General features: G+C 56.7%; 1 protein-coding gene across 1 annotated transcript in view; it reads right to left on the bottom strand.

The window, feature by feature from the left end:
- Nucleotides 1-3,476: 3,476 nt before the first annotated feature.
- Nucleotides 3,477-26,390, bottom strand: part of TGM2 (transglutaminase 2) — a 37,803-nt gene continuing 14,889 nt past the window's right edge. The window contains exons 4-13 of the mRNA XM_058287068.2: nt 23,217-23,335; nt 22,092-22,220; nt 20,757-20,934; nt 16,489-16,624; nt 15,716-15,819; nt 14,088-14,330; nt 12,282-12,554; nt 6,966-7,126; nt 5,751-5,887; nt 3,477-5,067 (exon numbers count right to left, since the gene is read on the bottom strand). Of these exons, the coding sequence (XP_058143051.1) occupies nt 4,917-5,067; nt 5,751-5,887; nt 6,966-7,126; nt 12,282-12,554; nt 14,088-14,330; nt 15,716-15,819; nt 16,489-16,624; nt 20,757-20,934; nt 22,092-22,220; nt 23,217-23,335 (1,631 nt within the window). The 3' untranslated portion in view covers nt 3,477-4,916. The remainder of the gene's footprint in view (nt 5,068-5,750; nt 5,888-6,965; nt 7,127-12,281; nt 12,555-14,087; nt 14,331-15,715; nt 15,820-16,488; nt 16,625-20,756; nt 20,935-22,091; nt 22,221-23,216; nt 23,336-26,390) is intronic.

Here is a 26,390-nt window from a genome sequence, read left to right on the forward strand (position 1 = left end):
TCCTTGAACTTGCTGTGGATGGGATCAAGTGGAAGGTGGCCTCGTGCGTCTGCTGCTTCTGCTCGACCGCAGCTCCGTGGGATTGATCTGGGCTGTGGTGTGCCTGCCTAGATCTTTTGTCCTCAAGGCTGCGTAGCGGCCCGTTGTGGGGATAAACCATCCGTTTTTCATCACCTCTGCTTCTGACCGTCCCTGTGGGCTTGGCCTCCTGCAGGAGAACACAGCCTCGCTGTCTCCCGGGCGTGTCCCTGTGCATCTGCCCAGGCCTGGGAGGGAGCAGGGAGGCCAGGAGAGCACGTGCTGACCCCTTCCTGGCCCCGGGAAGAATGTGATGCCAGGAGGCCCAGCTTGGCCCGCTCCCCGCGGCCCCTCCTGCTTGAGCTCCATCAGGGTTCTGCTATTCTGGGCTTGGCTTCAGGCTGAGGGGTGAGCTGGCAGGCATCCCAGGCAAACAAGAGCGGCTGGGGAAGGGAAGGGGCTTTTAGGGCTGGGAGGATGGGCCTGACCAGACTCCCCCTTCCCCGACGGCCTCTGCCCCGGGAGCCCTGCAACGGGGTGGTGGACATGGTGCAGGCCAGAAATTGGGGCCTGCTCTGGGCGGGGCAGGCCAGGCTGCCTGGGTTCAGTCCCAGGTCTGCAACTTCTCAGCTGCGTGACCTTTGGGCACATTGCTTTACCTCACTGTGCCTCAGTTTAAGGAGTAAATAACTCAATGCACGTAAAGGTTCTTGACACGTAGGAAATGTTGACTATTACTATTACAATAATGTGCCAGGAGCCAGCTAAGTACTTTATTGAACCTGCACATCGGCCATGGAAGTAGATACCATATCGTGTTATCTCCATTTGACAGATGAGGAACTAGAGAGGTTGAAAACCTGCCTGGAGCCACACAGCGAATCTGTGGCAGAGCCAGGTTTAGATCTCAAGCCTGTTTGACTCCAGAGCCCAGGGCCCCTGACCCCAGAGCTATGAGCTGAACTTGAATGGGGGGCCCAGGGGCAGTGAGATGCCACGGAACAGTGCCTAGCACTCTACTGTAGGGACCCAGCCTACAGCCCTCCTATCTGGGGTGGGAAGCAAGACCTCGGGCTCATTTGCTCTTCTGTAAAATGGGCCTAAGTGATCAGGAGGGTTTGCATCATTTTTCCTTCCTGGGGTTCCTGGCTAGGGGCTCCCAGGGGTGGAGCAGGCTTGGGGTCTGATCAGGAGAGGCTCCTGTGTTTGCCAAGCCCCGACACACACAGCTGGCCCCTGCTCTTTTGTGGGGAGTCAGTCAGGTCTGGGAGCCAGAGCTGGCAGCCCTGAGCCTGGCTCAGTCACCCCCTTGCTGAGGGCGGGGTGGGGGTGTACGGACCCTGCCTTTGGGGTGCTCTGGAGCATGGGGTGGGCACACAGACAGCTGTTTCTAACCCAGGTTGCTGGTTGAAGCATTTGGCTACAGTCCAGGGAGGCTTCACAGAGGAGGTTTCCTTGGAGCAGGTTTTTGTTTCTTTGTTTGTTTTAGGTGGTACAGAGCATTGGACCCAGGCCCTCGTACGTGTGTCGCAGGTGCTCAGCCACTGAGCTACACCCTGGAGCAGGGATTCAAGATTGAGAGTTCCCTGAGAGGAGATGGCGGTCAGGGCGTTGGAGGCAGGGGAGCAGGGCGGACGCCAGCAACCCTGCGCCATCCCGCCCTGGCCTCGCCATCTCTGTTTTTCAGGAGGCTGGAAGCCTGAACGTGACTTTTCCCAGAGCTCCTGCCAACCCATTTCCGGTGAGGGTGTGCCCGTGGGAGGTAGGGGAGGCGGGGGGCTTGGACCCCGGAGCCCTGTACACTTTCCAGCAGCTTCCCTGGTCCCCGCGGCTGCCGTGCTGCGCCTCCAGCAGCGGGGTGGTGAGGGCCGGCCTGTCCCTCTCCGCCTGGAGGGGCTGAGCGGTTTCCGTTTCCCAGGGGGCCACTAATGGATGCACTGCGCAAGGGACCAAGGCCACCCTGGAAGACAGTGCTCGGGGCGCAGAAGGACTAGCACCCAGCAGGGCGATGCGCTTTTGTTTTATTTTTTATGTGCATATTATGTCTCTCAACACAAGAGCTCTGCGGTCAGAGGCTGCCTCTTGTCCTCCACTCATTCCACAAACATCGTAAGTGCCTCTTCAGTGGGGCCTGAGATGGATACCCGAGCCCTGCTGCTCCCGGAACCCCCGCCCCGCGCTGTGCTCCGGGACTGAGCCCGTGGAGTGTGGCCGGTACAAAATGACATGGGCCCTGAGCGCAAACTCCACGCCGGATCTGAAAGACGTGGTCTGAAAATAAGAACGTAAAGTACCTCATTGATCATTTTCATATTGATTACACATTGAGATGATAATAGTTTGGATATGTTAAGTTAAAAAAAAAGAGTAAAGCTAATTTCATGTTTCCTTTTCCTTTTTAAAAACGTGGCCACTGGAAAATTTTAAATGACCTCTGAGGCTTGCACCTTGGCTTGTATTATATTCCTATTGGACAGCTGGCCTGGTGGGACCTGGGCTGGAACACGCCGCTTGACCAGGTCAGCATTTATTAGCACCCTTGTCAGAGAGGCTTGGCTCCTGCCCTGAGGACTTCAGATAGGATGAGGAGGGGTCAGATATGCTGACCTGGAACTAAACATTCACTGTGATAAATGCTCAAGTTGATCCATGTCCTAGGGTCTCTGGGGCCCTGAGAAGAGATCAGGGAAGGCTTCACAGAAGAGGTGACTTTGGTCTTAAGCAACATAGGATGAGTAGGAGTTTGCAAGACAGATAAAGGAGAGGAAGGGCATTCTAGGTTCAGGGAACTGCATATGCAAAGGCTAAGAGGTGGACAGGGTGTTTGGGGGACACGGGAAGTTTTCAGTGCACCCCGAATATGGTCTGTGGAACGGGCGTATGATGGTTAGGTTCATGTGTCAGTTTGGCCAGGTTTTGGTGTCCAGTTGTTTGGTCAAGCAAGCACTGGCCTGTTTGTTACTGTGAGAATTTAAATCACCAGTAAGCGGGTTGCCCCTGTGGCTGATTGATCCCCACTCACCTGAGGAGACTGCCTTCAGCTGTGAGAGAGTCACGCCTTCAGCGGAGCGCTTTAAAAGGAGACGCGGCGATTCAGTCGCCAGCGACTGGCTTCCGGCGTTCCTTCGGCCAGCGAGCGGCTCCCGGGGAGTTCATCGAGCCCGGCATCGGAGGCCCTGGCTTGCAGCCTGCCCTCCGGAGTTTGGACTTGTGCCTCCCCACAGTCGCGTGAGACGATTCTTCTAAAAATCTAATATTTACAGACGGCTCCTGCGGGCCGTGTCCCTGGAGAGCCCTGACTAGTGCAGGCCCGGCGACGGCCGCGGATTGGAAGGGCCTTGAAGGCCGGGCTAAGTGGACACCTCGGGAAAGGCTCCCAGGCAGGAGGTGGCCCCCCAGGAGCGAGGGGCTCGCCCACCCTCCTCCAAGGTCCCTAAAGAACGAGGCCAGGCCACGTCTGAAAGTGAAAAATAAACTCTTTTATTTCAGTGCTCCCTTCTTTGTGGTTCAAAAGCCTAACTATTGCCTGCTTGGAACCCAGAAGCTTTTATAAAACCCGAGAGAAACAGAGCTAGATTCATACAGAACACATTGAACATACAGAACACGTTGGCTCATTTGTGATTCTTCCCTATGCAAAGCAGAAGGTTCTAGAACATTAGTGTGGCTTTCCCCCAAGGCCAAAAGGGCCTTGGGGGCTTTGGAGATGGTGATCCCACCCCAGGCAGAGAAGTCTCCTCCCCTTCCAGCCGGAGGGAGGCCCGGTGACTTGGGGGTAACAGGGGAGATGACGGCTCATGGGCTCCCCAGGCTTATTGGGGGGGGGGGTCCGGAGGGTGGTCATGGCCCTGGTGTTACTTTCCAGAGTTGCCTGAGGCTTTGTGGAGCCAGGGAGCGGCTGTGGGTGTTCAAAGGCTGAGCGAGGTGAAGGTATCAGAAGCGCGAGCTCAGAGGGCCTGGGAAAGGAGCTGGTTCAGCCCCTCCTCGGACCCGTGATGAAACAGGGCCCAGAGCAGGGACGCGGGAGGCCAGACTGGAGGCGAGAACCCAGAGCTTGGCCCCCCGCCCCTCCAGCCCCCTCCTCCACTCCTGCTCTGACTGGGGCCTTTTTGATCAGGTTCCAAACGGCCTCTCTGCCGTTCTCAGGTCAGGGCTGGCATGACGTGAGCACTAGACTCGGAGTCAGCAGGCCTGGGCTCTGTCCCTAGGCCTCTGCCTTTCCCAGGCTGTCAAATAACCAGGAGCCCTGCTGGTGAGGAGCGGGCCCATGCCCAGCCTCAGTTTCCTCGTTACTCTGCTGTTTCCCACAGCGATTGAATGGGCGGGTGAACACCAGCAAGCGTAGGAGACGCCTGGCACACAGTAGGTCCCTCACAGTGGGGAGGTGGGGTGGGGGACTGCTGGGCCAGGGCCGCTGGCATGTGGAGGGGAGCTTGGGCCGGTTCCTGGCCTCCTCCTGGGCCTGGGCACGGTCCGGGGAGCCGGTAGAGGACTCGCTCCGAGTTGGGTGCCTTGATCGATCGGGCCAGTGGGCACTCGATCCCATTTCTTGCCCCTCCAGGGGCTGGGGAGGTAAACCAGGAGCTGGGTGGCTCAGGGCTTTCCCAATGGCCTCGGGGCTGGAGAGGGAGGTGTGAGAGCCCCACCCCTACCCAGCCCGCCCAGGCGGAGGCTCTCACTGGGGTGACAAAGAACATCCCTCTTGGCTAAAGGGGAGGGGGAGGTGTGGAACCTGATGGGCCAGTGGCACTTCCAGTCCAGCGCCCCAGCAGCAGCCCAGCCCTGCCCTGGGGTCCGGCGCTCAAGGTGGGGGGGGGCATAATTTGTTCACCGGCTTGGGGTAAAGGTGGGAGTCAGACTGGGGACTTCTCTGCCGGCTGTGGGGGGCCGGGCGCCCCTTAGGCGGGGCCGATGATGACGTTGCGGTAGCCCTTGACCGCCTTCAGCTTGTTGCTCTCGAAGTTCACCACCAGCTTGTGCAGGCCCTCGTGGGACGGCAGCAGGTCCACCTTCACCTTGGCTTCCTTCCCCGCCTCCACGGGGCTCGGGCTGTGGCGAGAGACGAGGAGGGTGAGGCCGGGGCCCAGGCCGGGCTCCCCCCGCGGGCGCAGGCTGCGATGACGCCTGGCCCCGGAGCTTCGGGGAACGTACGGCTACCGTGAGAGACAGGGGGGCCCCGCTCGCCGCCCTCCCGCTGGGCATGGGTGCCGCGCGTGCAGGCGGGGGAGGACGGCGCGTCTGAGGAGCGCCGCCCGCGGGGCGCACACTGTGAAGGCCTGAGCGGAACGTACGTGACTTGCCCTCCTCGCTCTGGGTCCGTTCCATGGCAATAAAAAAGACCAAGTAAGAAACGTGTCTGTTCACATGCACGCGTGCAAATGCACAGCTGGGGGGTCACGCCCGCGTGAGCAGCCGGGCAGACGCTGGGAAGGCAGAGCGCTGTCCTTCGGCGGCCGCCCCGTGGGGCCAGGGGAGGGAGCTTAATCATGGACTATTGGGCTTGTGAAGACACGTGGCTGGAATGCGGGAGAGGAGGGCCGGCGCGGAGTGAGGGTGTGAGGCTGGGAACCGAGCCCCGCGGGACTTGATCGCCGCTGCGGGACATGCTATGCAGGCGTGCGGGCATGTCCAGGGAGATGACGAGGAGGGGGTCCCGGCCCAGGGGCCAGCCCCTCCCCTGTAGCCTCCACCCTCCTCCCCCAGCCCCCGGGGCTGGAGGAAAGAGCACGTACATCTGCGCCACCTTCTTCTCCTTGGTCAGGCCGGCGCCCTCTAGGGTGAAGGCACAGTCCGCCAGGGGCACGCTGAGCGGGTTCCACAGGGACACCTCGGCCACCAGCTTGCGGTGCTTCTTGGGCTCTCCCAGGACCTAGGAGAGAGTGCGGGGCAGGAGTCAGGGCCAGCAGCGGGGCCGGGGCGGGGGGGGCGGGCAGAGTCCCTGGAGGGCAGCCAGGGCCCGGGAGGGCCATCTCCGTATTCGCTACGACTCGGCCTAATGTTTGCCGAACAAAGCCGTGCCCTGTCACCAGCACTCGCGGCCTCTGCGCCTCGGTTTCCTCTTCTGGAAAATGCCGAGGATGATAATACCCATCCTGATTTCCTTCGTGGGGCTGCAGTGAGACTCCACGTGACCAAGAGGATAGACAAGGTGCCTACCTTGTTCTAGGATCTGAAGCAGAACGATCACAGGCTTTGAAGTCAGGCTGACCTCTGTCCCTTCCCTGAACTTGCTGTGTGACCCTGGGGAAGTGACTACCCTCTCTGAGCCTGAGTTTTTTCCCCCCCGTGGGAGAGAAATGCCTGACCATAGGGTTCTTATGAGGATTCAATGAGCTAAGGTGTGCAAGCTACAAGCAGGGCTTGGCACACGGTAGCAACACCCACTGCCTCCCTTGTTTACCATTTATTTATAACTGCTGCACATGGGCTTCTGGGCATGTGACAATGATAATGGTGGTAATGACAGCTTTTATTGAGCCCTTATAATGTGCCCAGTATGGTTCTAAGTGCTTCCTGTGGATACACATTTCATTCTTTCAACAGCCCTAAGTGCTAGGATCAGCCCCATTTTACAAGTGAATAAACTGAGGCACTGAGAGGTCAAGTGATAGCTCAGGCCACCCAGGCCCAAATCCCTGCAGTCTGACTCCAGAGCCCGTGCCCTTCACCCCTCCTCCCCCTACCCCCACCCCCTGGGACCACCAGGGCTCAGGGACCCAGTCTTGGAGTTTAGCGCTTTGAGGGCCCATGCTTGTACTGCTCTGGCATCTGGGACCCATTTCTAGAGGCTCTGCGCTCCAAGTTCTTTGGGCTTCTTGGATGAGGGGTTGGGGACCCCCGAGGCTCCAGAGGTCTCGAGGATACATGGATCTAAAGATGCAGGTGGGGTTGGCTGCCCTGGGCCCTGCCCCTGCCCCACTCCCTGCCCAGCCCAGCCCGTCCCTTACCCGGATCTTGATTTCCGGATTCTCCAGATAGATGTCCCTCTCGGCCAGCAGGTAGGTTTTGGTGGCCAGCTCGATGAGGAAGCCCCGCACCCGGATGAGGTTGGACTCCGTCAGGTAGTCACAGTACTCGCTGTAGAGGATTCGGAGAGGAATGCTCTTCTCTGCAGGAGGGAGGCGGGAGGGCGCTTGTGACACTGCACCCTCACCCCGCCTCGCCCCTCCAAACTCCGCCAGGCACAGAGGGGAAGGAATGCGCTGAGGTCACGGGGTGGGACCAGCTGGACAGATCCCAGGCCCTCTCCCACCTGCCCTGGCTGCAGGGATCCAGAGAAGGGGGGGGTGCCCGTGCTCTGGGGTCCTGGGTTCTAATCCTGCCTCTGTCCCTTGCCAACTGGGGACCGTGAGCAAGTCGGTCCACCTCTCGGGACCTCCGTTTCCGTGTCGGTGTGGTTAGGGCACGGTCAGGGTCGTGGGGAGGCCCTGTAGTTAGGGCGCTCCCAGGGCTGAGGGGAGGGGCACGCTCTGCCCTCAGAGAATCAGAGCCGACGCCTGCTGCTGTGCCAGGCACTGCGCTTTCCACCACGTCCCCCCACTCCACCTCCACGCCACCCTAAGAGGATCGCACGTTTATTACCCCGCAGGTGACAGGTGAGGCCCGGGCGGGAGGAGGCGCAGGGCCCTAGTCCGGCAGCTGGCATAATCTAGAGGCAAACGGCCCCCTCCGCATCCCATGAAGAGTCCCTCAGTGGACCTGAGCTCACAGGCTGGTGGGACGGTGCCCATTTTACAGATGGAGACGTGCCTCTGCCAGGAAGTGGTCAGGAGACCCGGTCTGGCTGTGTGAGCTTGGGCAGATGACCTGCCCTCTCTGTTCCCTGGGATATCCGGGCCTATGTGGCAGAGTTAAGACCAGGGGTCATTTCAAAGCAGAAGATGCTCAGTGACGAGGGGATGAGAAAGAAGCTGCAGGGCCAACCCTTCCCTCCACGGAGGAGTGAAGCCTGGGCTTTAGCCTCATCCTTCTGACAAGAACACGGAGGCCCAAGGTGCAGGGGCTGCCTGTAGGAGGCAGGAACAAAAGCAAAAAGAGCACTGGACTGAGAGTCCACAGGCTGAAGCCCGGGTCCTGCTTGTCCACTCACTTGCAGAGAACCTTGGGAGAATCCCTTCAAATGGGGGTGCTGGGCGGACGGTCTTGGGGCTCCCTGGCGCTCCACCAACCTCTCCTCGTCCCCCCGGCAGGAGCCAGCGTCGGGGGAAAAGTCTCATTTTCTGCCTTCTGTCCCGCCCCCACCCTAGACCCGGGTTTCCCAGACTCCAGCCTCTCACGGGATCCTAGGCACGTCTGTGTATATAACTGGCTCATTGTTTTTCTTGAAATGGACTCATTTTATTTTTTGGCTGTTTTTGTTTAGGGACACTCGCTATCACTATTTGCAGCAAACCAGTTTTGTTTACTGTAACTCGAAAGTAACCCATAAAAATAAAAGAAGCAAGCCCTGTTACTCAGTTTTCACAGACACCGTTGTCTGCCAGGAGCTCTGAGCTGGAGACTTGAACTTGCTGTGCAAGGGGATCAGCGACGGTCAGCTGAGACCTCCTCCAGGAGGTCATCGGGGAACCCAAGAGGAACTCTGAGGCCCTGCTCACCGAGCGGGGCACGGCTAGGCCCCCGCTGTGCTCACCGCTGGTCCCCCTGCACCCTGGAACAGGTGGCACCCGCTCAGCCAGCCCTTTGGCCTTTCACTCCCTGGGTGGATCTGCTGCAGCCTCTGATAAGGTGACCAGAGGGAGAAGAAAACCAGACTTGCTGCCACAGGGGACAAAAAGGAGTGAAAATCAATGGGTCAAGACCTGACAGCTCCACAGGAATAAAAGAAAGTGCTGTTCTCCAGGAGTGTGAGGATGTGGCCCCAGCTGCTGACTTCCAGGAGGCTGAGGCTGGGGGGGCTGGGGGGCATGAGGGCTGCTGGCCAAGGCCAGGGACTGGGAGAAGGAAATGTACGAGGTCAGTCCTGAACATTCCTTAGACAATCTGCCCTGTTCCAGAAGGTGCCCTGGGGATGGTGGCCCAGGCCACGTTGGCTGCCTTCCCAGGGATCCACGCGGGAAGGTGCACGAGGAGAGGAAGGAGGAGGCGGCGGCGAAGCGGGGAGAGGCGGCAGCGCCGGGAGGAGGCGGAGGGGGCATCTGGGCTCAGCTGTCCTGGGCCTGGCCTGTGGAAATCCCCTAGATCTTACCACGAGGGAACAGCCAGCGACTCGGCCAAGGGGAGGGCTCTTACGGGGTGAAGGGACCCGAGCGGGCGGTGCACAGGCTCCTGGTGGGCCCGTGGCTCAAGGGCCATGCTGCTGGGAACAGTGCACCCCCAGGATGATGGGGAAACCCGACAGGCTCGGCTGGAGCCGGCAGGACAATGCTTCCGGCACCTGCGTTATGGGGAGGCAGAGGGTGAAGCGGCGGAGGCCTGTTCCAGCACGTCCTGCGCTCCGGCCGCCTGCCTCGCCTTCCACGTGTCCCCTCCACTCAGAGCGGCTCTCGGCAGAACGAACTGACAAGGGTGCGCGCGACGACGGCGCTGCGAGGGCCCCGGGAGACCACCAGCCGCTGCACAAATGAGGAACTGAGGCCCAGGATGGAGACGAGAAATACCCAGGAGCCCACAGCCAGCTGGGGGGTGGGGGTGCTGCAGGATTTGGAGCGTGGTGCCTGGCTACCCCCCACCTGCCTGTGACTTGGGGTCCTGGGGGCGGAGACGAGACCTGGGTCCTCTCCAGGCCGTCAAGGCTGGCAGGGGCTCGGGCCCCACTGAGCCCAGTGGTGACGTAGCTGTCGGGCATGGCAGGATTCAGGAAGGGCCCTGGGGGCTTCTCGGCCCCCTGTTCCTCCACCCTTGCCTCTTTGTGCGTCTGCTCTGAGAGGAGACACGGGGCCACCATCCCGGCACCTTTGGGCACTTTCCCCAGCTTTGTCCCGTGTCCCTGTGGGGTGCCACGCCCTGTGCCGAGCCCTTGAGGCTCATCCTCTCCTTCGGTCCTCCAGGCTGGCGTGGCTCTCACTCCATTTCACAGATGACAATACTTCGAGTCTACTGGGAGTCCCCGAGGACAAGCTCAACTTGCCCAAGGGCGTGCATCGGAGGCAAGGGTCAGAGCCAGGCCTGGCTGGGAAACACCAACTTGCAAAGTGTAAGCCTTGGGGCCTCGCCCCCGGTGCTGTGCCTCCCCGGCCCCCGAGGGCTCAGCCCCTGCTAGGGGCTCTGCCTGGGCCTCCACGGTGGGTCTGCCCTGGGGATAAAACTCCAGGAGCGCCCAGGGGGTGCCCAAGTTCAAAAAACCTGAGCTGGCAACTGTCAGTACCGCAGACCCCGGCCCAAAACACAGACGGGCTTTCTTAGGCACTCGGGGGCTGGGCCCCAAGAACCAGCCCTGGGGCCCCGGTCATGGCAGAGGTGACAAAGGAGGGGAGATTTTACTCCTTGAACACAGAACATGGCCGCCCTGGGCTCACCCTCATCTCTGGTATAACCACACATTGAGCACCTACTGTGTGCAGCACCTCTTACCCTCCTGCCCCTCCTGTGCTGTTGGCTCCTGATCTCCACGTGCCTGCTGGGGACACTGAGGCTCAGGGAGGCAGCCCTTTTTCCAGGTCACACAGCCAGCGGGACCCTCCTCTCTGAGGCCCCAGGGACAAAGTTGTCCCTGGATGAGGGTCACTGTCTTACCTCCAGCTCCCGGGGCTCTCCCAGCTCTAACAACCCTCTGCCCTCCTCCTGCCTGCTGAGCCCCAAACAGAAGGAGACTAGATGGGGGCACCGAGGTGCAGGAGGCCTGGGTTCGAGTGCTGGCAGCCACCACCCCTCTCAGGTTTATTTTTATGACACTAACAAGGTGCGGTGACAAAGCTGAACAGTCACCCACAGCCGCTGCCGTGCATTCTCAGCTGGGGTTCCTGGAGAGAATTAAGCCCTAATGGCCTAACACATCCATTGCACATGTTAAATGAACTTATCCGCTAGGTCTCTAGAACGCTGCTATGTACCATCCTGGGATGTGAACAAATAGCCTCTCAACTCATTCTCTGTAGGACTGAATTCTCTCCTAGAACTGCCGTTGAGAAAAGTCGCCCCAGCCAGCACCCAGCTGGCCTGTGGCTGACCCCAGACAAGAGTGGGCCCAGCTGAAGTCAGCCTGGTTTGGCCCAGATATGCCCAGCAACTTAAAAATAATGTGAGAGGACAAAAACCAAAACAAGCAAACAAAAAGACAAAACAAAGAAATTTTAAAAATTAAAAAAAATTAATGTGAAGGAGAAGATGTGGCTCAAGCCACGTCTCCCACATGGGAGGTCCTAGGTTGGGTGGTGGGTTCCCCTTGATAAAACAAAAGCAAACAAGCAAAACAAATGTCAAAAACCAACTAAGGGAAGCTGCTGTGGCTCAGTGGTTGAGCGCCAGCTTCCCCTATGTGCAGGCGCGGGTTCAATCCCAGCCCCCAGGACCTAAAAAAAAATAATAATGTGAGCAATAATAAATGCTTACAGCTCTAAGACACTGACTTTCGGGTGGTTTGTTACACAGCTATGACTGACCGATGCACAGAGCAAGGTAGGTAAAGAAAGGTGATACCAAGGCCTTGCTCTCGAAGGAAAGATGTGGACAGTGGGAAAAGGTGAGGCAAGGCTCTGGCCCTGAGAGAATTTGAGATGATGAGCACAGGAATGAATTTAGACCTTTCCAAGGCCGGGAAAGCATCTTTTCCCTCTGTTCTATTCCTTCCAGCTAAAGCATGGCCACTTAATATCCAGTCCCAGCCAGTCCTGGAAGGTCAGCGGACCAGGCTGATTCTCAGCTCTGCCTCTCACTTGCTCTGTGTTCTTGGGAAATTCTTCCCCTCTCTGGGCCTTGGTTGCCCCTCCTGAACAGCTGAGCTCTTACGACTGCTGGACCTTACCACCACCGGGCCTCGAGGGTCATGTAAAGATAAGATGAAACCCAATAGTATAGGGCTAAGAATGCAGGCTCGCATCTCAGTTCCATCACTTCCTCACTGCGTGGCTTTGAGAGAGTTACTTAACCTCTCGGTGCCTCCGTCTCCTCATCTGGAAAGTGGGAGGAATAATGGAATCAGCCTCCCGCTTCTGTTCTATGATTTAAACGAGCTGATAGTTGCAAAGTGCTTAGAACAGGAGCTGACCCAGAGGAAGTGCTGCTTCGAGTCTGTGGGGTAAGTTAACACGGACGTGCGCTCAGAGCACTGCCGAGCCTGTCGCCAGCGGGCGGGCGGTCCCTGCGCGGAGAGCGCAGCGCCTTACCCGAGGAGGGCTCCAGGGTGAGTGAGAGCAGGTCCTTGTGGCCGCACTGGGGCCCCAGGACTCCCTTGCTGCTGACGGTGTGGGCGCAGAGCAGGAGGCGGAAGGAGCGGCTCTCTGAGGTGGTGTTGGTGATGAACGCAAAGACGTCAAAGTCGCCACCCATGTTCAAGCCGGAGCCCACGCGGATCCGCATGGCCACCCCGGGCTCCTCCTTCTCGGCCAGCTTGTTCAGGTGGTTGGCCCTTGTGAAGACTTGCCTCTCCTCCGGGGAGCCTGTGGGGACAGGGACGGGAGCCCGTCACAGCTGACATCGCAGGGGCTGGGGTCTCAAGAGCAGCCCTGAAGGAAGTCTTTTCCCTACATTTCTGAGCCAGGAGGAGGAAAGAGCATTTTAGTCCCCTTCTGCAAGTGAACACCTATGCATCCCTCAAGACCCAGCCCAAATGGTTCCTCCTCCAGGAAGCCTTCTAGGACCACTCCTTCCCCAGAAGTCCCAGGGTCTTCTGGGTTCCCACCGCTGCCGATTGTTTTTTGGCTCACCAATGGTTTGCTGTGTATGTGCTCGCCCCCTTGAGCTGCTGAAAGGCTAAGAGTGTGTTTTCCTTATCACTATATCACACCCAGGGCCTCCAACAGAGCTTGGTGCCTTGTGGACACTAATACAACTTTTCCAATAGGTAAATCAATGCGAATGTTTCACCCAACTGTTTGCTTGGGAATTTCTTCTACCTGAAATCCTTTCCCTTCCTTTCTCCCCCTGTCAAGCTCTCCAGCAGCAATGACGTCTCTCCTTTATTTCCATATATCTCTGTCCTATGCTTTAAAAACTTTTTTTTCCCCCTCCAGGATTGTTGGGTATATGTCTACCCCTTTTATCAAACCAGCAGCTCTAGACCTTTCAGAGGCCGGGGAAAGCAGCTTTCCCTTCTGTTCAAGGCCTTTCAGCTACAGCATGGACACAACACCCACCCCAATCCCCCTGGAAAGCCAGAGGCGGGCAGGGCCTGTGCTTTCTTCATTTCCTCTGTTGGTCCCACTGTGTTTGGCACATAGTAGGTGCTTAGACAATATGTATTGTACTGAACTGGCTCTTGGTTATGCTCAAATCCAGTCTTTAAAATAAACCAAGTTCTTTTTTTCCTACTTATTTAACATTAACAGCAGAAAGGTGCCTCATCTTTGTGTCTCACTGAATGCGTCCTATTATCTTTAAGTTTCTCTTGGTGCATTTCTCTTTAATTTAACCTTCCCCCATCTACCTGCATGCCTCAGGTCTATGTAAATTCTGCAAAGACGAACACCGCAGCGTTCTAGAAACCTCTTCTCTCTGGGCTTTGGACTTTCAGGTCTCTCAAGGATATGTTGCCAAAACCAAAAACGAAACAGAAAGCATGGAATTGCCTACCCCTGTTGGAGGCCCCGCCACTGACAAGTACTGGGCTAATAAACAACATAGCGAATGTCATTGTCAGTTTTTCTGTTAAGATGTTATTTCTCTCCTAGAGAATAGTTATTCCTTTTGAGTTTATGAAACATCAAAATCAACCAAACAAGTCAGGCTTAAAAACCGAATTGAATCCTTTCGTGGAAAATCGAATGCTTTTCCTGAATGAATACCCCTCGACCGCCATCCGCCAACACGGTCGGTAAGTTTTATACTTGCGTGGAAGGAATGTCTTAATACGGAGTGCAGCCTACAGGCCGTTGCTGCGTGCGGGCTGCCGAATAAAGCGCACGCCCCCACAGGCCCGCTGGGCTGGTAGGCGGGAGGCTTATCTGCAAGGCAGGGCTGGAGGGGGCACCTACCCTCCGGGTACTTGTAGGTGTGCGTGATGTCCTCCCGCTCGTCCTGGCCCACGCTTTTCGTGCTGATCTTCAGCCCCACCACCAGGGAGCGGTTGACAGTCTTGCGCACGGACCCGTCGTCCTGGCGGATCCAGTCGATCACGTCGGCGTTGACCTCGGCGAAGACGAAGGGGGCGTCGTATTTGGCGACCAGGTCGCCCTCCTTGATGGCGCGGACGGGCACGGGGCCGCAGCAGTACGTGCCTGGTTGGGGGCAGGAGACGGGGAAGATGGGCCGGGGCTGGACGGGGGGGCGGCTCCCTCCGGTCCCCTCCGCCTTCTACCGCAGAGAGCAAGAATCTTAAGACCACGCCACTCTTCCACGCAGAGACTCCGTTTCTGGGAGGGCAGCACGGGGTCAGGAAGAAGAGGAGGAACTCCTGAGGCCAACTTTTAGGGTTCAAACCCCAGCTCACCTGCTTCTTAGCTGTGGGACCTTCGGCAAGTTACTTCTCTCAGCCTTAGTTTCTTGAGGGGGATAATAGCTGTACCTACCTCATGGGGATTTGTGAGTTGCATATGTAACGCTCCTAGGATAGCCTAAGGGCTGTGGAAGTGTTTGATAATTAAAAATACAAATTTATCCCGAAGCATCCCAAGGAAAACTATGGAGCCAAGCAGGAGGCTCACACCGAAGCTGAAGTCGGCGCCATACGCGTGGTCTGCCTCGGGGAGGGTGTGCTGACCACGAGTGAGGGCGGGAGGTTTATCTCAGTGTGGCTTATACCACCCCAAATTGGCCAAAAATAAATAAATACTGAAGACGAGAGGCTGGGCAGCGATGGATCACAGAAACTTTAAATTAAAATTCAAATCACAGAAATCTATTTGATGGACAGATGCCAGTGACATACTGAGAAGTGACAGGGCCAGGAGAAAAGGCTACACACAGTAGGGTTCTTAACCCAGGGTTCTCAGACCCCCAAGGTGCTGCAAATAGAATTCAGGGGTCCGTGAACTTGGATGGGAAAACATTGTTTTTATTTTCACACTACTTTGATAGTATTTCCTTTGATTAAAAATGCAGGCAACAAACTAAGAATGCCTATGATTTGCCATCCATAGGAAACACCGATATTTTCATATCACCCTATCGTTGTCACAGATAACTAGAAATATTTACATCCATTTTTACTACTAAATTATGGAACTTATTTGCCTTATCTCTAAATCTTGTTGCATAAAGAAGCGCATATATTATTATATCATAAACTTATTTTTCAAAACTTTTGATAACTATATTTTAATGTGATTGGTTTTCTTTGTAACACTATGTCTTATATTCTTTGCAATTAAAAATGTTATTGGGAAACGGATGTGGCTCAAGTGACAGAGCTTCCACCTACCCTATGGGAGGACCTGGGTTTGATCCCTGGGGCCTCCTGGTGAAAAAGAAGAGAAAGCATGTACCCGCATAAGTGTCCCCGTGGTGAGCCAGTGCCCGCACGAGTGCCTGCGCGGTGAGCCAGTGCCCGCATGAGTGCCTGCGTGGTGACCTTTGGAGGTCAGCATCCCAGCTCTGGAGCCGAGGGACTCTGGGTGCCTCGCTCCGACTTTCTGAGTCGTGGCGAGGGGGCATGCCCACCCACCTTCGCTCTTCTCCTGGGGCGTGGGGTCCAGGGCCTGCCACCCCTCGTAGCCCGGCTGCAGGTCCGGCCTGGTCATCCACGACTCCACCCAGCAGTGGAAGTTCCTGTAGGGGAAATGGAGCCGAACCTTGGCCAGGGCTCCAACGTGCGGCTCTCGCCGTCCCCTCCAGCAGCCCAGCCGTCCTTGGCAGCCGCTGGACGGCCCACGGACCCCTCGCCCTGGCCTACCCTGAGCCCAGCATCGCCCCCGCTCTGTCCCGCCTCCTGGGGCCCCACCACCCTCCAGCCCGGAGCTCGCTCGGTACCTGGGAGTCGTTCTCAACTCCTCTCCCCTTCCCTCTGTCCATTTCTGCGGTTCCTTGGGTCTTGCTCACTTGATCTCTTAATTTCTTAGCGCCATCCCTTCTTTTCCAGCCCACAGGCCCCGCCTCTTTCCTGCTAGACCTCCTCCTCCGTCGTCTTCGGTAGATCCCTCTTCCACTCTGAAGCTTTGACTGAATCCCTGCTGTCCCTGGAGTCAAGTTCAGACTCCCAAGCCTGGCCGGGCTCCCGGCACCCCGTCATGTACTGTGTGGGACTCCCCCTCTTCGAGGTCTTTTCCATGCCGCTTCCCCTTCAGGCAGGGCCCGACCCCGTCCAAATACTGCTCAACCTTCAAGGCCCAGTTCACACGTAACCTCCTCCAAGAAGCCTTCCCAGGCTTCTTCTCCTTGCCCACCCCCTGCCCGTGGACCCCGACCCCTGTCCTCACACCCCCTGCCCCAAACCCTCACCAGATCATCTCGCTCTTGTCCTTCTCGATCTCCCCGAACTTGTTGCGGAAGTACTCGATGAGCAGGTTGCTGTTCTGGTCGTGGGCCGAGTTATAGTTGGTCACAACGCGGGTGGAGATGCCGAGGCAGCGCAGCACTGGGGGTGGGGTGCGGGGAACAGAGCACGGGGTGGGGGTGGTTAGGAGCTGAGCCAAAGTCTTGGAGACATCTGCCCTACCCTGGGCCTCCACATGCCCATCTGTACCCCAGGATGCGCTGTACCCATTGTCCAGACGGAGAAGGTGTTCACCGTGCCCTCTCACCCCAGGAATGGCATCCCCTTCACTGGCTGCCCCATGTCCACTCTGTCCGCCTCGCATCAGCTGCCAGAGAGAGTCTCTAAAACGCAAATCTAAGTTCGACAGTGTCCTGCTAAACCTCTGACGGCTCCCCACGGGCCTCCAAACCGGGCTCGGACCCTCCACCACCGCCTTGCATGCTTTGCCCCCGCCACGCTGGCCTCTTTGCTGCTCCTCCAGCTCTCTGCACTCCCCGCAGCCACAGGGCATTCGCATCTCACCAGGGCTGGATGCCTGGCACTTTGCACTCATAGGACCACTGGGGATGCAGCGGCATTCCCAAGAGTGTGAGGGATTCGGGTCGGTCTGAGGGCAGCGAGGGATCTGTCTTGAGGCTTAGCAGAGTATTTTGTCAAACAGGGTGAAGAAGAGGAGAAGGAGACAGTGCAGAAGGAGGGAGGCAGGAGGGAGAAAAGGCAGGCGGGAGTGACCGCTGCAGCCCAGCCCTGCTGCTTCCAGGCGCCTGGGGCAAGCCGTGCACCTCTGGGCCTAGCTCCCTCCTTTGTCAACCAGGGTCCCCAAAGCACTGTTCTAGAGAGAGGGGATAACTTGGAAAGTGGCTGATATTGCAGGGCCAGATGAATGAAAGGCCGGAGGCCAAGGGGCCTCTGCAGGCCAGTCTCGGTTCTGTAAGACACAAGGGTGGGGTGCGGTGGGGAGTGGAAAACCCTGGAACAAATTTTACCCAAGGGGTGGTGCCCGATGCTCCAGACAGGTAGGATCACGGGTGCTTTCATTCCTAATTTTTGTTTGAGGAGGTGCTGGGGCTTGAACCTGGGACCTTAGACATGCAGAGCAGGCACTGAGCCGCTGAGCTCCACCCACTCCATAGACTCCCTCATTTCTTAATGTGCTCTTTACGGATGTTGTAAAAGTAACAGATTCTCAGGGTAGGATAAAGAAAGTCAAGCAGGAGAATTGCATCCATCATCCATGTGGAATCTGAGCTCCCTTTCGATATTGAGGTGGAATGGACATCACCATTCCAGGGTCCACAGGATGGAGGAATAGAGTAAGGATTAGAGTGGACTTACTGATATTCTACTGTGGAACTACTGTGATTAGTAATGGAAGAAACTGCAGCATTGATGTGGAGAAAGTGGCCACAGTATTTGCTGAGGGAAGAAGAGATGTGATGAGCGGGCATTTTTGGGACTTGGAGTTGTCCTAAATGATATTGCAGGGACAGATGCTGGACATTATATATCCTGCCATCGCCCACTGAAGGAACTGGGAGAGAGTGTCAACTACAATGTAAACTATTATCCATGGGTGCAGCAGTGCTCCAAAATGCATTCACCAAATGCAATGAATGTGCCACAATGATGAAAGAGGTGGATGTGGGAGCAGTGGGGTGGGGTATGGGGTATATGGGAACGTCTTATATTTTTTGAATGTAACATTAAAAAAAAAAAAAAAGAGAGAGATCGGAGAACCAAAAAACACACAAACAAACAAAAAAAGAAAGTCAGTATCTCAAAAGAGAAGCAAAAAGCCCTAGGAAATGCATCCGGTGGGACCTTAGTTTCGTTTTTAGTTTTGATTGCGGTGGAGCCCCTGGGAGGGTGGGGCTGTGGCCCTTGCCCTGCACCCACCATCGGCCAGGGCAAGTGCTGCCCAGATGGCCCTGGATTCTGGCCAGGAGCTGAGAGGATGAGGGAGGAGCGGCTGGGACCCTCCCGCCCCACCTCTTGCCTGGTTCCTGCACCCTCAGGGCCTCTGAGCGTGGAGCAGAGGCTTGGGGAGGCCTGTCCTGCTGCCCAAGGAGAAGGTCCCAAGGGGGGTGCCCAGCAGGCCTCGTCCTCGCAGGCTGAGCCCAGGAGGGCCCCCCAGAGCCACGCACACCTGATTCCAGGACTGGCTGTGCCACCCACCAGCTGGGTGGCTTTGGGGAAGCCACATCCCCTCTCTGAACCTCGTTTCCTCCTCTGTAAGAGGAGCTAATAATAGCAGCTTGTCAGGATGTTGGGATGATTCAGAGAGAAAGACGGGGTGTGGCAGTCCCCAGCTGCCCCCCCTGCGAAGCCAATGCCCAGCCCAGGGCAGGCAGGGAGAAAGCCCTCAGGAAGTCTGGGGTCAGCCAAGTATGTCAACGACCCCGTCTCCACAGACATCTGCCCACTCAGCGTCAGACGAGCGTGAATGTTGAGGAAATGGCCAGGAATCCAGCTGAGAACAACGGAAGCCCCGCTTTCCCTGGAAACCCCCCTACCCAAAACTCATCTGAGTCAGGGCCTGCGCTAAGACATCAGCCCGGGTCCTAAGAGCTCCCAGGGAACTCGGACACCATTTCACAGGGGAGGGAAGTGAAGTCTGGAGACATTGATTCATTTCCACGCAGAGCCTAGTGACGAGCCGGGGCTCGACCCGCGGCGGCTGGTGCCAGCACCCGCTGGCTGGGCACCATTTTTCTTCCCACAGGAACGCTGTGGCCAGGGTGATCGGGTGGTCCCTCATTTGCCGAGACTCCCCTGGCAGGTCTGGGAGGAGCCTTCAGGGCCCCTGACGCAGGCCTGGCCTTGTGGAGAGGACAATTTAGGCAAGACCTGCTGCTCAGCTTTCCGGCGGCCACAGCCCCGGGTGGAAAAGGACCTGCCGATGAGTCTGGAGACCCAGGTCAAGGACTGGGGGGTTTCTCCAGGAAAACCCACGCGGTTCTCTGAGCATTTCAGACCTGTCAGAAGAAAGGCTCTGGGATAGGGGGTTTCCACAAGAAAGGGGAATTCCGAGGTCACCGGGAGCAGACAGTTACAGGCAGAGAGGAAGGGCCAGAGGGAGATGCCAGCTGGGAGCCGGGGCCAGGCTGCCCCACCCAGCCTACTGGCGCGGGGACAGTGTTATGGGGCTCCCAGAGACCCCTCTCAATTCTTGAGTACTGGTCTCAGAGTCAGAAAAGCTGGGGACCCTAGACCAACCTCTTAGATTTCCTGAGCCCAGTAACAGTCATAATAATAATCAGCATGGTATAAGTATTTTCTGCTATTCACCTGACATCATTCTAAGCACTTCATACATATTAGCTCCTTTAATTCTCAGAACTATTCCAGAATAAAGGTACTAATATCAGCTCATTTAATGCTCAGAACTATTCCAGAATAAAGGTACTAATATTATGCCCATTTAACAGATCATAGAACTGAGGCTCAGAGGAGTTAAGTGCTTTGCCCAAGGAAACACAGCTGGTAAGAAGCAGAGCTGGGATTTGAATACAGACCTTGACTCTAGAATCCATGCTCTTCACTGGATGGTGCTACTGCATTCTCATAAACACCCTCATTCAGCCCTGAACAATTTTAAACGTTTTTTGGGCTTGGGTTTTCAAGATTTCTTTTTTTAGAATTTTTCCTGTTTGCTATAAATTGTTTTATCATGCCCCCTTCATGTTTTAGAAAGTGCTTTCTCTTTTCTGACACTGATATTACTGTTCTCATCAAGTTATGAACAGCTAACACTTAAGGAGAGCTATACTGGGCCAGGTTCTGTGCCGGCAGCTTCATGTCACAGCGACCCTAGGAGGTAGGTCCTACGTAGCCCCATTTTACAAATGAGGAGACTGGCGTTCAGAGAGACTCATTTGCTGAAAGTCACAGAGCAGGCGAGTGGGAGGATGGGGATTTTACCACTGGGCCCAGTCCGTTTCCCGGGAGGATGGGGATTTTAAACTGAGGTGTGCCTGGCTCCAGAGCCCATGTCCTGACTCCTGAGCCCACACCACCTCCTGATTGATGTCCCTGATCCAAACCTGAGCCACTCGAGGCGTAGCTGTGGGAAAAGGACCCAAGAGGGGCAGCCGCTGACTCCAGGCCCCACGGTACATCGATGGCATTAGTGGCAGAAGCGGGACCAGTCCTGGGGTCTCCTGCCTCCCACTCCAGTGCTCGCTGTGCCCCGCAGGTTCCAGGCCTCCCCGCGTCCCGGCACGCAGCTCACCTGTGCAGGCCACAGCAGCGAAGACCCAGCACTGGCCGTACTTGACGCGCTGGCAGCCGTGGGTCTTCCAGAGCCGCAGGATGTCCACGCTGCCGAGCCACAACATGGGGTTGACGCCATCCCCGTAGTTGTTGTCCCAGCGTCCCTGCAGCACTCCCTGGTCATCATTGCAATTGACCTACAACCAGTGGGACATCGTGAGGGACCGAGCCTGGGAAGAGGGGGACGGCTGCACCGGGAAGTGCACAAAGGCAGCACTGCAGCGAAAGGCAGCGAGGGGATTTCCAATGAGGGAACGGCAGGTGCAAAGGTACTGAGGTATCACACTGCAGTATGTTGGAGATGGTCTGGAACGGGAAGCGGAGTGCAGGAGAGGGAAGAGGGAGCAGAGGAGTGGAGAGAGGTCAAGGTCGGGAAGGGTCTGAGATGCTGGAGATGTGGATTTGACCACTGGAGAGTACAAAGCTGGGGAGTCTGAATTTTACAAAGACCTGCTCTGGACCGTGCCCACATGGTGTCATCCTCTGACCCTTAAAACCCTCCCAAACGCCTTCCATTACCTCCAGAGTAAAATCCATCCTCCTGACCGTGGCCCACAAGGCCCCACGTGGCCTTGCCCCTGTCTACTTCCACAGCTTGTCCTGCACTGTCGTCCCCCTCGGGCACTCCGTTCTCGCCACACTGGCCTCCCTTCGCTCCTCGAGCCTGCCAAAGGCTCCTTCCCCTGGGCCTTTGCACATGCGGCCCCCGCAGCTTGGAATGCTCTTCTCTCGCTAGTTACTGAATCAGCTCAAGAACCTCTTCAGGAGGTCCTCTCTGCGCCTCCAATGAGGTTAGGCCTGGGGGTCCTCCAGTGCACGCATCCTGATTCATGAGCGTGCACTCACTCGTGCGATATTGTGGTTAAGGTCTGTCTCCCTCCATCCACTAGAACGTCAGCTCTAAGTTACATCCTAAGTTAGTAATCATAAATATCTTGTTCCTGGCAACACTTGGTAAGTGTTTGTTGAATGAATGAATGAATGAATGGCTTTGGAGGACCACCAGGCATCTCTCTCCTGGATTTTAATTGTTTTAGGAGGTACAGGGGATTGAACCCAGGACCTCATGCATGGGAAGCAGACACTCAGCCTCTGAGCTACATCCCCGGCATCACTGTCATTTGCGTGAGTCTCCCCTTTTCAAACACAAGCTCTCCTCGCTGAGACCTGCCCATCTCCCGGGTCCCCCACTGTTCCCGCCGCAGAGCGTGGCCTCTGTCATCCAGGGATGGAGGAGCCTACTGGGGCCTGCCAGGGGCCCCTTCCCTGGGGGGGAGCGCTGCCCCTCACTCACCATGGCGCTCACCACCCGGCTCACGTAGACGGGGCTGCTGCGGCGGGAACAGTCGCGGCTGGCGTCCTTCAGGAACTTGGGGTTCACATCCAGGAGCATCAGGCAGATGTCCAGGATCTCGTCTTCAAACTGTGTCAGAGGGAACAGGAGGAGAATGAAGGCGAAGAGAAGGCACCTCCTTCAGGAAGCCTGCCTCCAAGCCCCCAGATGCTGCTGCATCTCACACACCAGCCTTGGGTCTGCTGCGTCTTCGTGGCCCAGGAGGGAGTGGGGTGGGACATGACTGGGCAGGCCACAGTGTGGGGTGTGGTGCCTGCACCCAGGGCGGGGGTGGGGGGATCTGGGATTTCGGGGTAGAGCCCACAGAGCAGAGAGGCCAGCGTCCCTGGGGCTCCCCCTCTCCTCAGCCTTGCACGGCCCCCGTGCCCTCGACCCTCAGCTAAACCTCCCGCTTCCCCTAAAGCTTCCTCTTACTACTACTTACTCACCCCGTGGACTCAGAGCACCTCCTGCCTCACCCCATGCCCCTTGCTCCACTAGGCACCGAGGCGGCTTAGGAAGACGTCAATCCAACCCATCACTCCTCCGTTCAGTACCCACAGGGGCTCCCCACCTGACCCTAGAACTGGTTTCTTCCCAGGGGCTTGCAAGGCTCGGTGCAATCGCCCCTCCCTTGTCTTTCTGCTGCACTCCTGCTCCAGGCTCGCCGTCTCTCTGCTGCCAGCAGAAACCAGGCCTTTGCCTTTTCTGTTTCCTCTGCTTGGAACGCTCTTTCTACCACTCTCTGTATGGCCCACACCTTCTCATCCTTGGGACTGCAACTCTACCGTCATCTTTTACCAAGAGCAGGACACCCTCCCTGTCACCCCATCACCGCTGGCCCGTTCCGAGGCTTGCCCGTCCACCCCCAGGCCTCATCTCCGTGGTCCTGCCCGACCCCAGCCTCCTCACCGGCCTCCCTCCACGCGTGCTGCGTGGCTTCGGCCGGTCGTTGCAGGGCCCTCACGTTCCTGACAGCACGGGGGCAGTGGCTCTGGGCCCCGCGCAGACTTTGCCTGCCTCGGACCCCGGGCCTGGCGCGCGGTGGGGCCGGAGATGGCTGGGAGGGGCGGGGTGTGGCTGTACCTGCCCGAAGTTCCAGGGCAGGCCCTTGATGAACCTGGCTGTGCCCTGGTAGATGAAGCCCTGCTGCGTGAGGACGAACTCCTGCCGCGCCTCCTCCGCTTCCAGGTACACGGCGTCCGCTGCGGGCCGGGAGGAAGGGGCTCAGCGGTGGGGCTGGCAGGGCTCAAGGCCCCGCAGACATGGCAGCTGGGGTGCCCGCCCCCCAGCCAGGCCAGCATCTCCCAAGCCTCCCTCTTTTCTCATCAGGAAAACTAATAATTAACAATTCTACGTGAAGGAGATAAGGTGTTACCAATTAGGAACAAGAGTTGCTGCTATTTACCCAGGACCTGCGCCTGGCTGGTGTTAACTCATTCAATTCCCACAAGAGCCCTACACGGAGGGGGTCCTTGTAAACTCCATTTTACAGATGGGAAGCCCAGGCTCAAAACTATTTTACTGATGGGAAAACTGAAGCCGAAACAAGAGACAGACAAGCAGGAGTGGGGAAACGCCTGGCTCTTGCTGTGTGACCCTGACAGGTCTCTTCTCTTCCCATCTCAATGAGGACCAAGAGTAAAACCTGACAGCAGACCTGAAAGGTGCTTTGGAAGCTACATCACCGGGCCAGTGTGAGAGAGGAACAGTGAGGTTCAAGGTGGAGAGAGTTCAGTGCCCGACGGGAAGGCAGAGAAAGGGGGAGGGGGGCCCTGCCCAGCTGGGGAGGTCCGGAGGCCTCTTTGGAGGAGGAGGCGTCTGAACATTGCCTCAGTGGTGACTAAGGTTTGGACACTTAGAGCCTGGTGGGATGGCATTCTTGGGAGAGGATTAGAGAGAACAAAGGTGCAGCGGCAGGAAAATTCAGGGCTCCTAGTGCTCTGTGATAAGAGGAAGGGAGAAAAGGGGGCTGAAAAGTTAGGGCCAGATGGCAGCAGCCCAAAGGCCACGCTGGCCTTTATCACCCCCACTTCACAGAGGAAGAAACTGAGGCTGGGAAGGTGGACCTGGGGCTGCCTTATGTCTCTGGCAGGATGTGGGCCTCTGAGGGCTCCTTCACCATAAAAAAAAGTATTAAAAGTTACGTGTTTTATGACTGCACTGGTGTATGAATATACTAATGTTACATATTAAAATAAAGTCTTGTGGTGAATGCACAACTATTTGACTATAACAAATACCACTGACTGTACACTTTGGATGAATTGTATGCTTTATTAATATGTATCAATAGAATTCATTTGTTAAAAATGTATATATATATAATTTTGGATCTAAAAGTTCACCGTTTTCTTCTGATTTTAAAATAAATTAAAACATTCCATGGGCCCCTAAAATATCGGGGGTCCTAGGTGAGGTGCTTCCTGTGCCTGATGGAGAAGTCTATCCTGGGACCCCCCTCTCCTGGAGCTCCTGGGCTAGGAATACAGCTATCCAGACCCCTGGGGCCCCTCGGCTGGGTGGGCCCAGAAGCAGTAACCCCCACTCTTCTCACTGCAAGGACAGCAAATGTGAAAACGGCCCCGCCTGCTCCGCCTTCTTGCAAACACAGATCTTCATTTATCCTGCTCTTTGGCCCCAGAGCCTGAGCAATAAAAACTAACCTTAAAATAAATGAACTCTGAGGCTGTGAATCAGCGGGGGAGTGTGGGAGAAAACAGAAAAGACAGAAAAAGCCCGTGGTGGTGCTTGAGCTTCGAGTGAGTGCTGGCACAAGCCCCGTGTGGCCCAGGACCAGGGCAGTGACAGCCCAGCTCAGGTCTCCTCTGGTAAAGCCTCCCACGTGACTGGCACTCGGTCATGCCTCTCTTGGAGCTCAAGGTCCCACCATTGGAGCAATTTCCTCCCCAAGCCCCCGCCTCCCCCCCCCCCCCCTGCCCCCGGCCCAGTTCCTGCCTCCCTACAGCCACTTCCATGGGCTCCCACCTACGGGACAGGGGTGCCTTTGGTCACTGCTGCTCGGCTCTCCCCCACCCCCTCCTGCTGGGTGGAGGCAGAGTGGGAGGAAGGGGATGTCCTGGGGTTGCACTGCCTGCTCCCCTAACCATCCCCCCACCCCATCCCCGAGCGGGTGTGGCGCGGCAAGTGCCTGCCCCCGTGCAGTGGCAACACCTGCAGACTGACCAGCGGTCCAGCAAGGCCGCCACAGGGCATGTGCTGAGGGTGCAGGGGCAACACCCTCACTGTGACGGGGCACTGGGATGCCCTCGTGCCCATTGGTGGGGGGCTGGACAATGGAAGGGTCCACAGGGCAGTGCCCAGGGCATTCCGGGCTCTTCCCACCATGAGGCTGATGGATGCGGGTTGATGCGGAGGGATCATGACATATTGTAGCCATATGGTAGAGGGTCAAAAACAAGTTGTAGATTGATGATATTGTATACCGGATCCAGAGAGAAAGAAAGAGAGTGAAAGTGAGAGAGAGAGAGAGAGAGAGAGAGATCAAAAAGACAGCACTTTCTCCAGGTGCTCACATATGATCAAAGGAGAGTGAAGCAGACTAATAAGATAGGGAATTAATAGACGGATCTGGAACCTGGCAAGAGAGTCCACGTGGACATCAGAAACCCCCAAGATGGCTGCTGGAGGACCCCCACCCCAGATTTCTGCTTCCTAGAACAAAGACTGCTTCCTGGGAACAAGGAAAGGCCTGGATGTTCTCTAGGAACTTTATCATTGGGCCCTCACTAAGGGATTGATGGATGGCGTACCAATCAAAACAGCAAACAGCTGAAGCCCCCTCCCCTGCCGTTAGCAAAGGGGAGGAATAATTAGCAATTTACAAGCAAGCTGCAAGGCTTGAGTGCTCTCTCACCTTACTCTTTTGCCTGCAGGCCTGTCTTGCCCTCTGCACGCTGCTGTGGCCATTTTCCCTCTGCCATGTGGCCACACAAGTAATCTGGGGCCTTATAATCTATAACGGGGAATTGTACTTTGTACATTAGGCCTCTTCATCCCTTTTCATCCCCTTCCTCACTACCTGGGACCCTTGCTCTGTTATTTTCCCCTATTTCTCATCCCTCCCTACCTGAATAAATTTCTGGTCTAATCACCCGGTGTGCTCTTGAAATTCATTTCTGAAGCATAGCCAAGAACCTAGATAGAATCTGGTAATATATTTGGCGAGCCAGCCAGGAGTTTATTGGTGAGAGAAACTATGGCCTACAGCCTGCTTAATGCCATCCTTTGGTTCTCTGT

Source organism: Dasypus novemcinctus, chromosome 24 (assembly GCF_030445035.2).
Source record: "Dasypus novemcinctus isolate mDasNov1 chromosome 24, mDasNov1.1.hap2, whole genome shotgun sequence".
Lineage (NCBI taxonomy): Eukaryota > Metazoa > Chordata > Mammalia > Cingulata > Dasypodidae > Dasypus > Dasypus novemcinctus.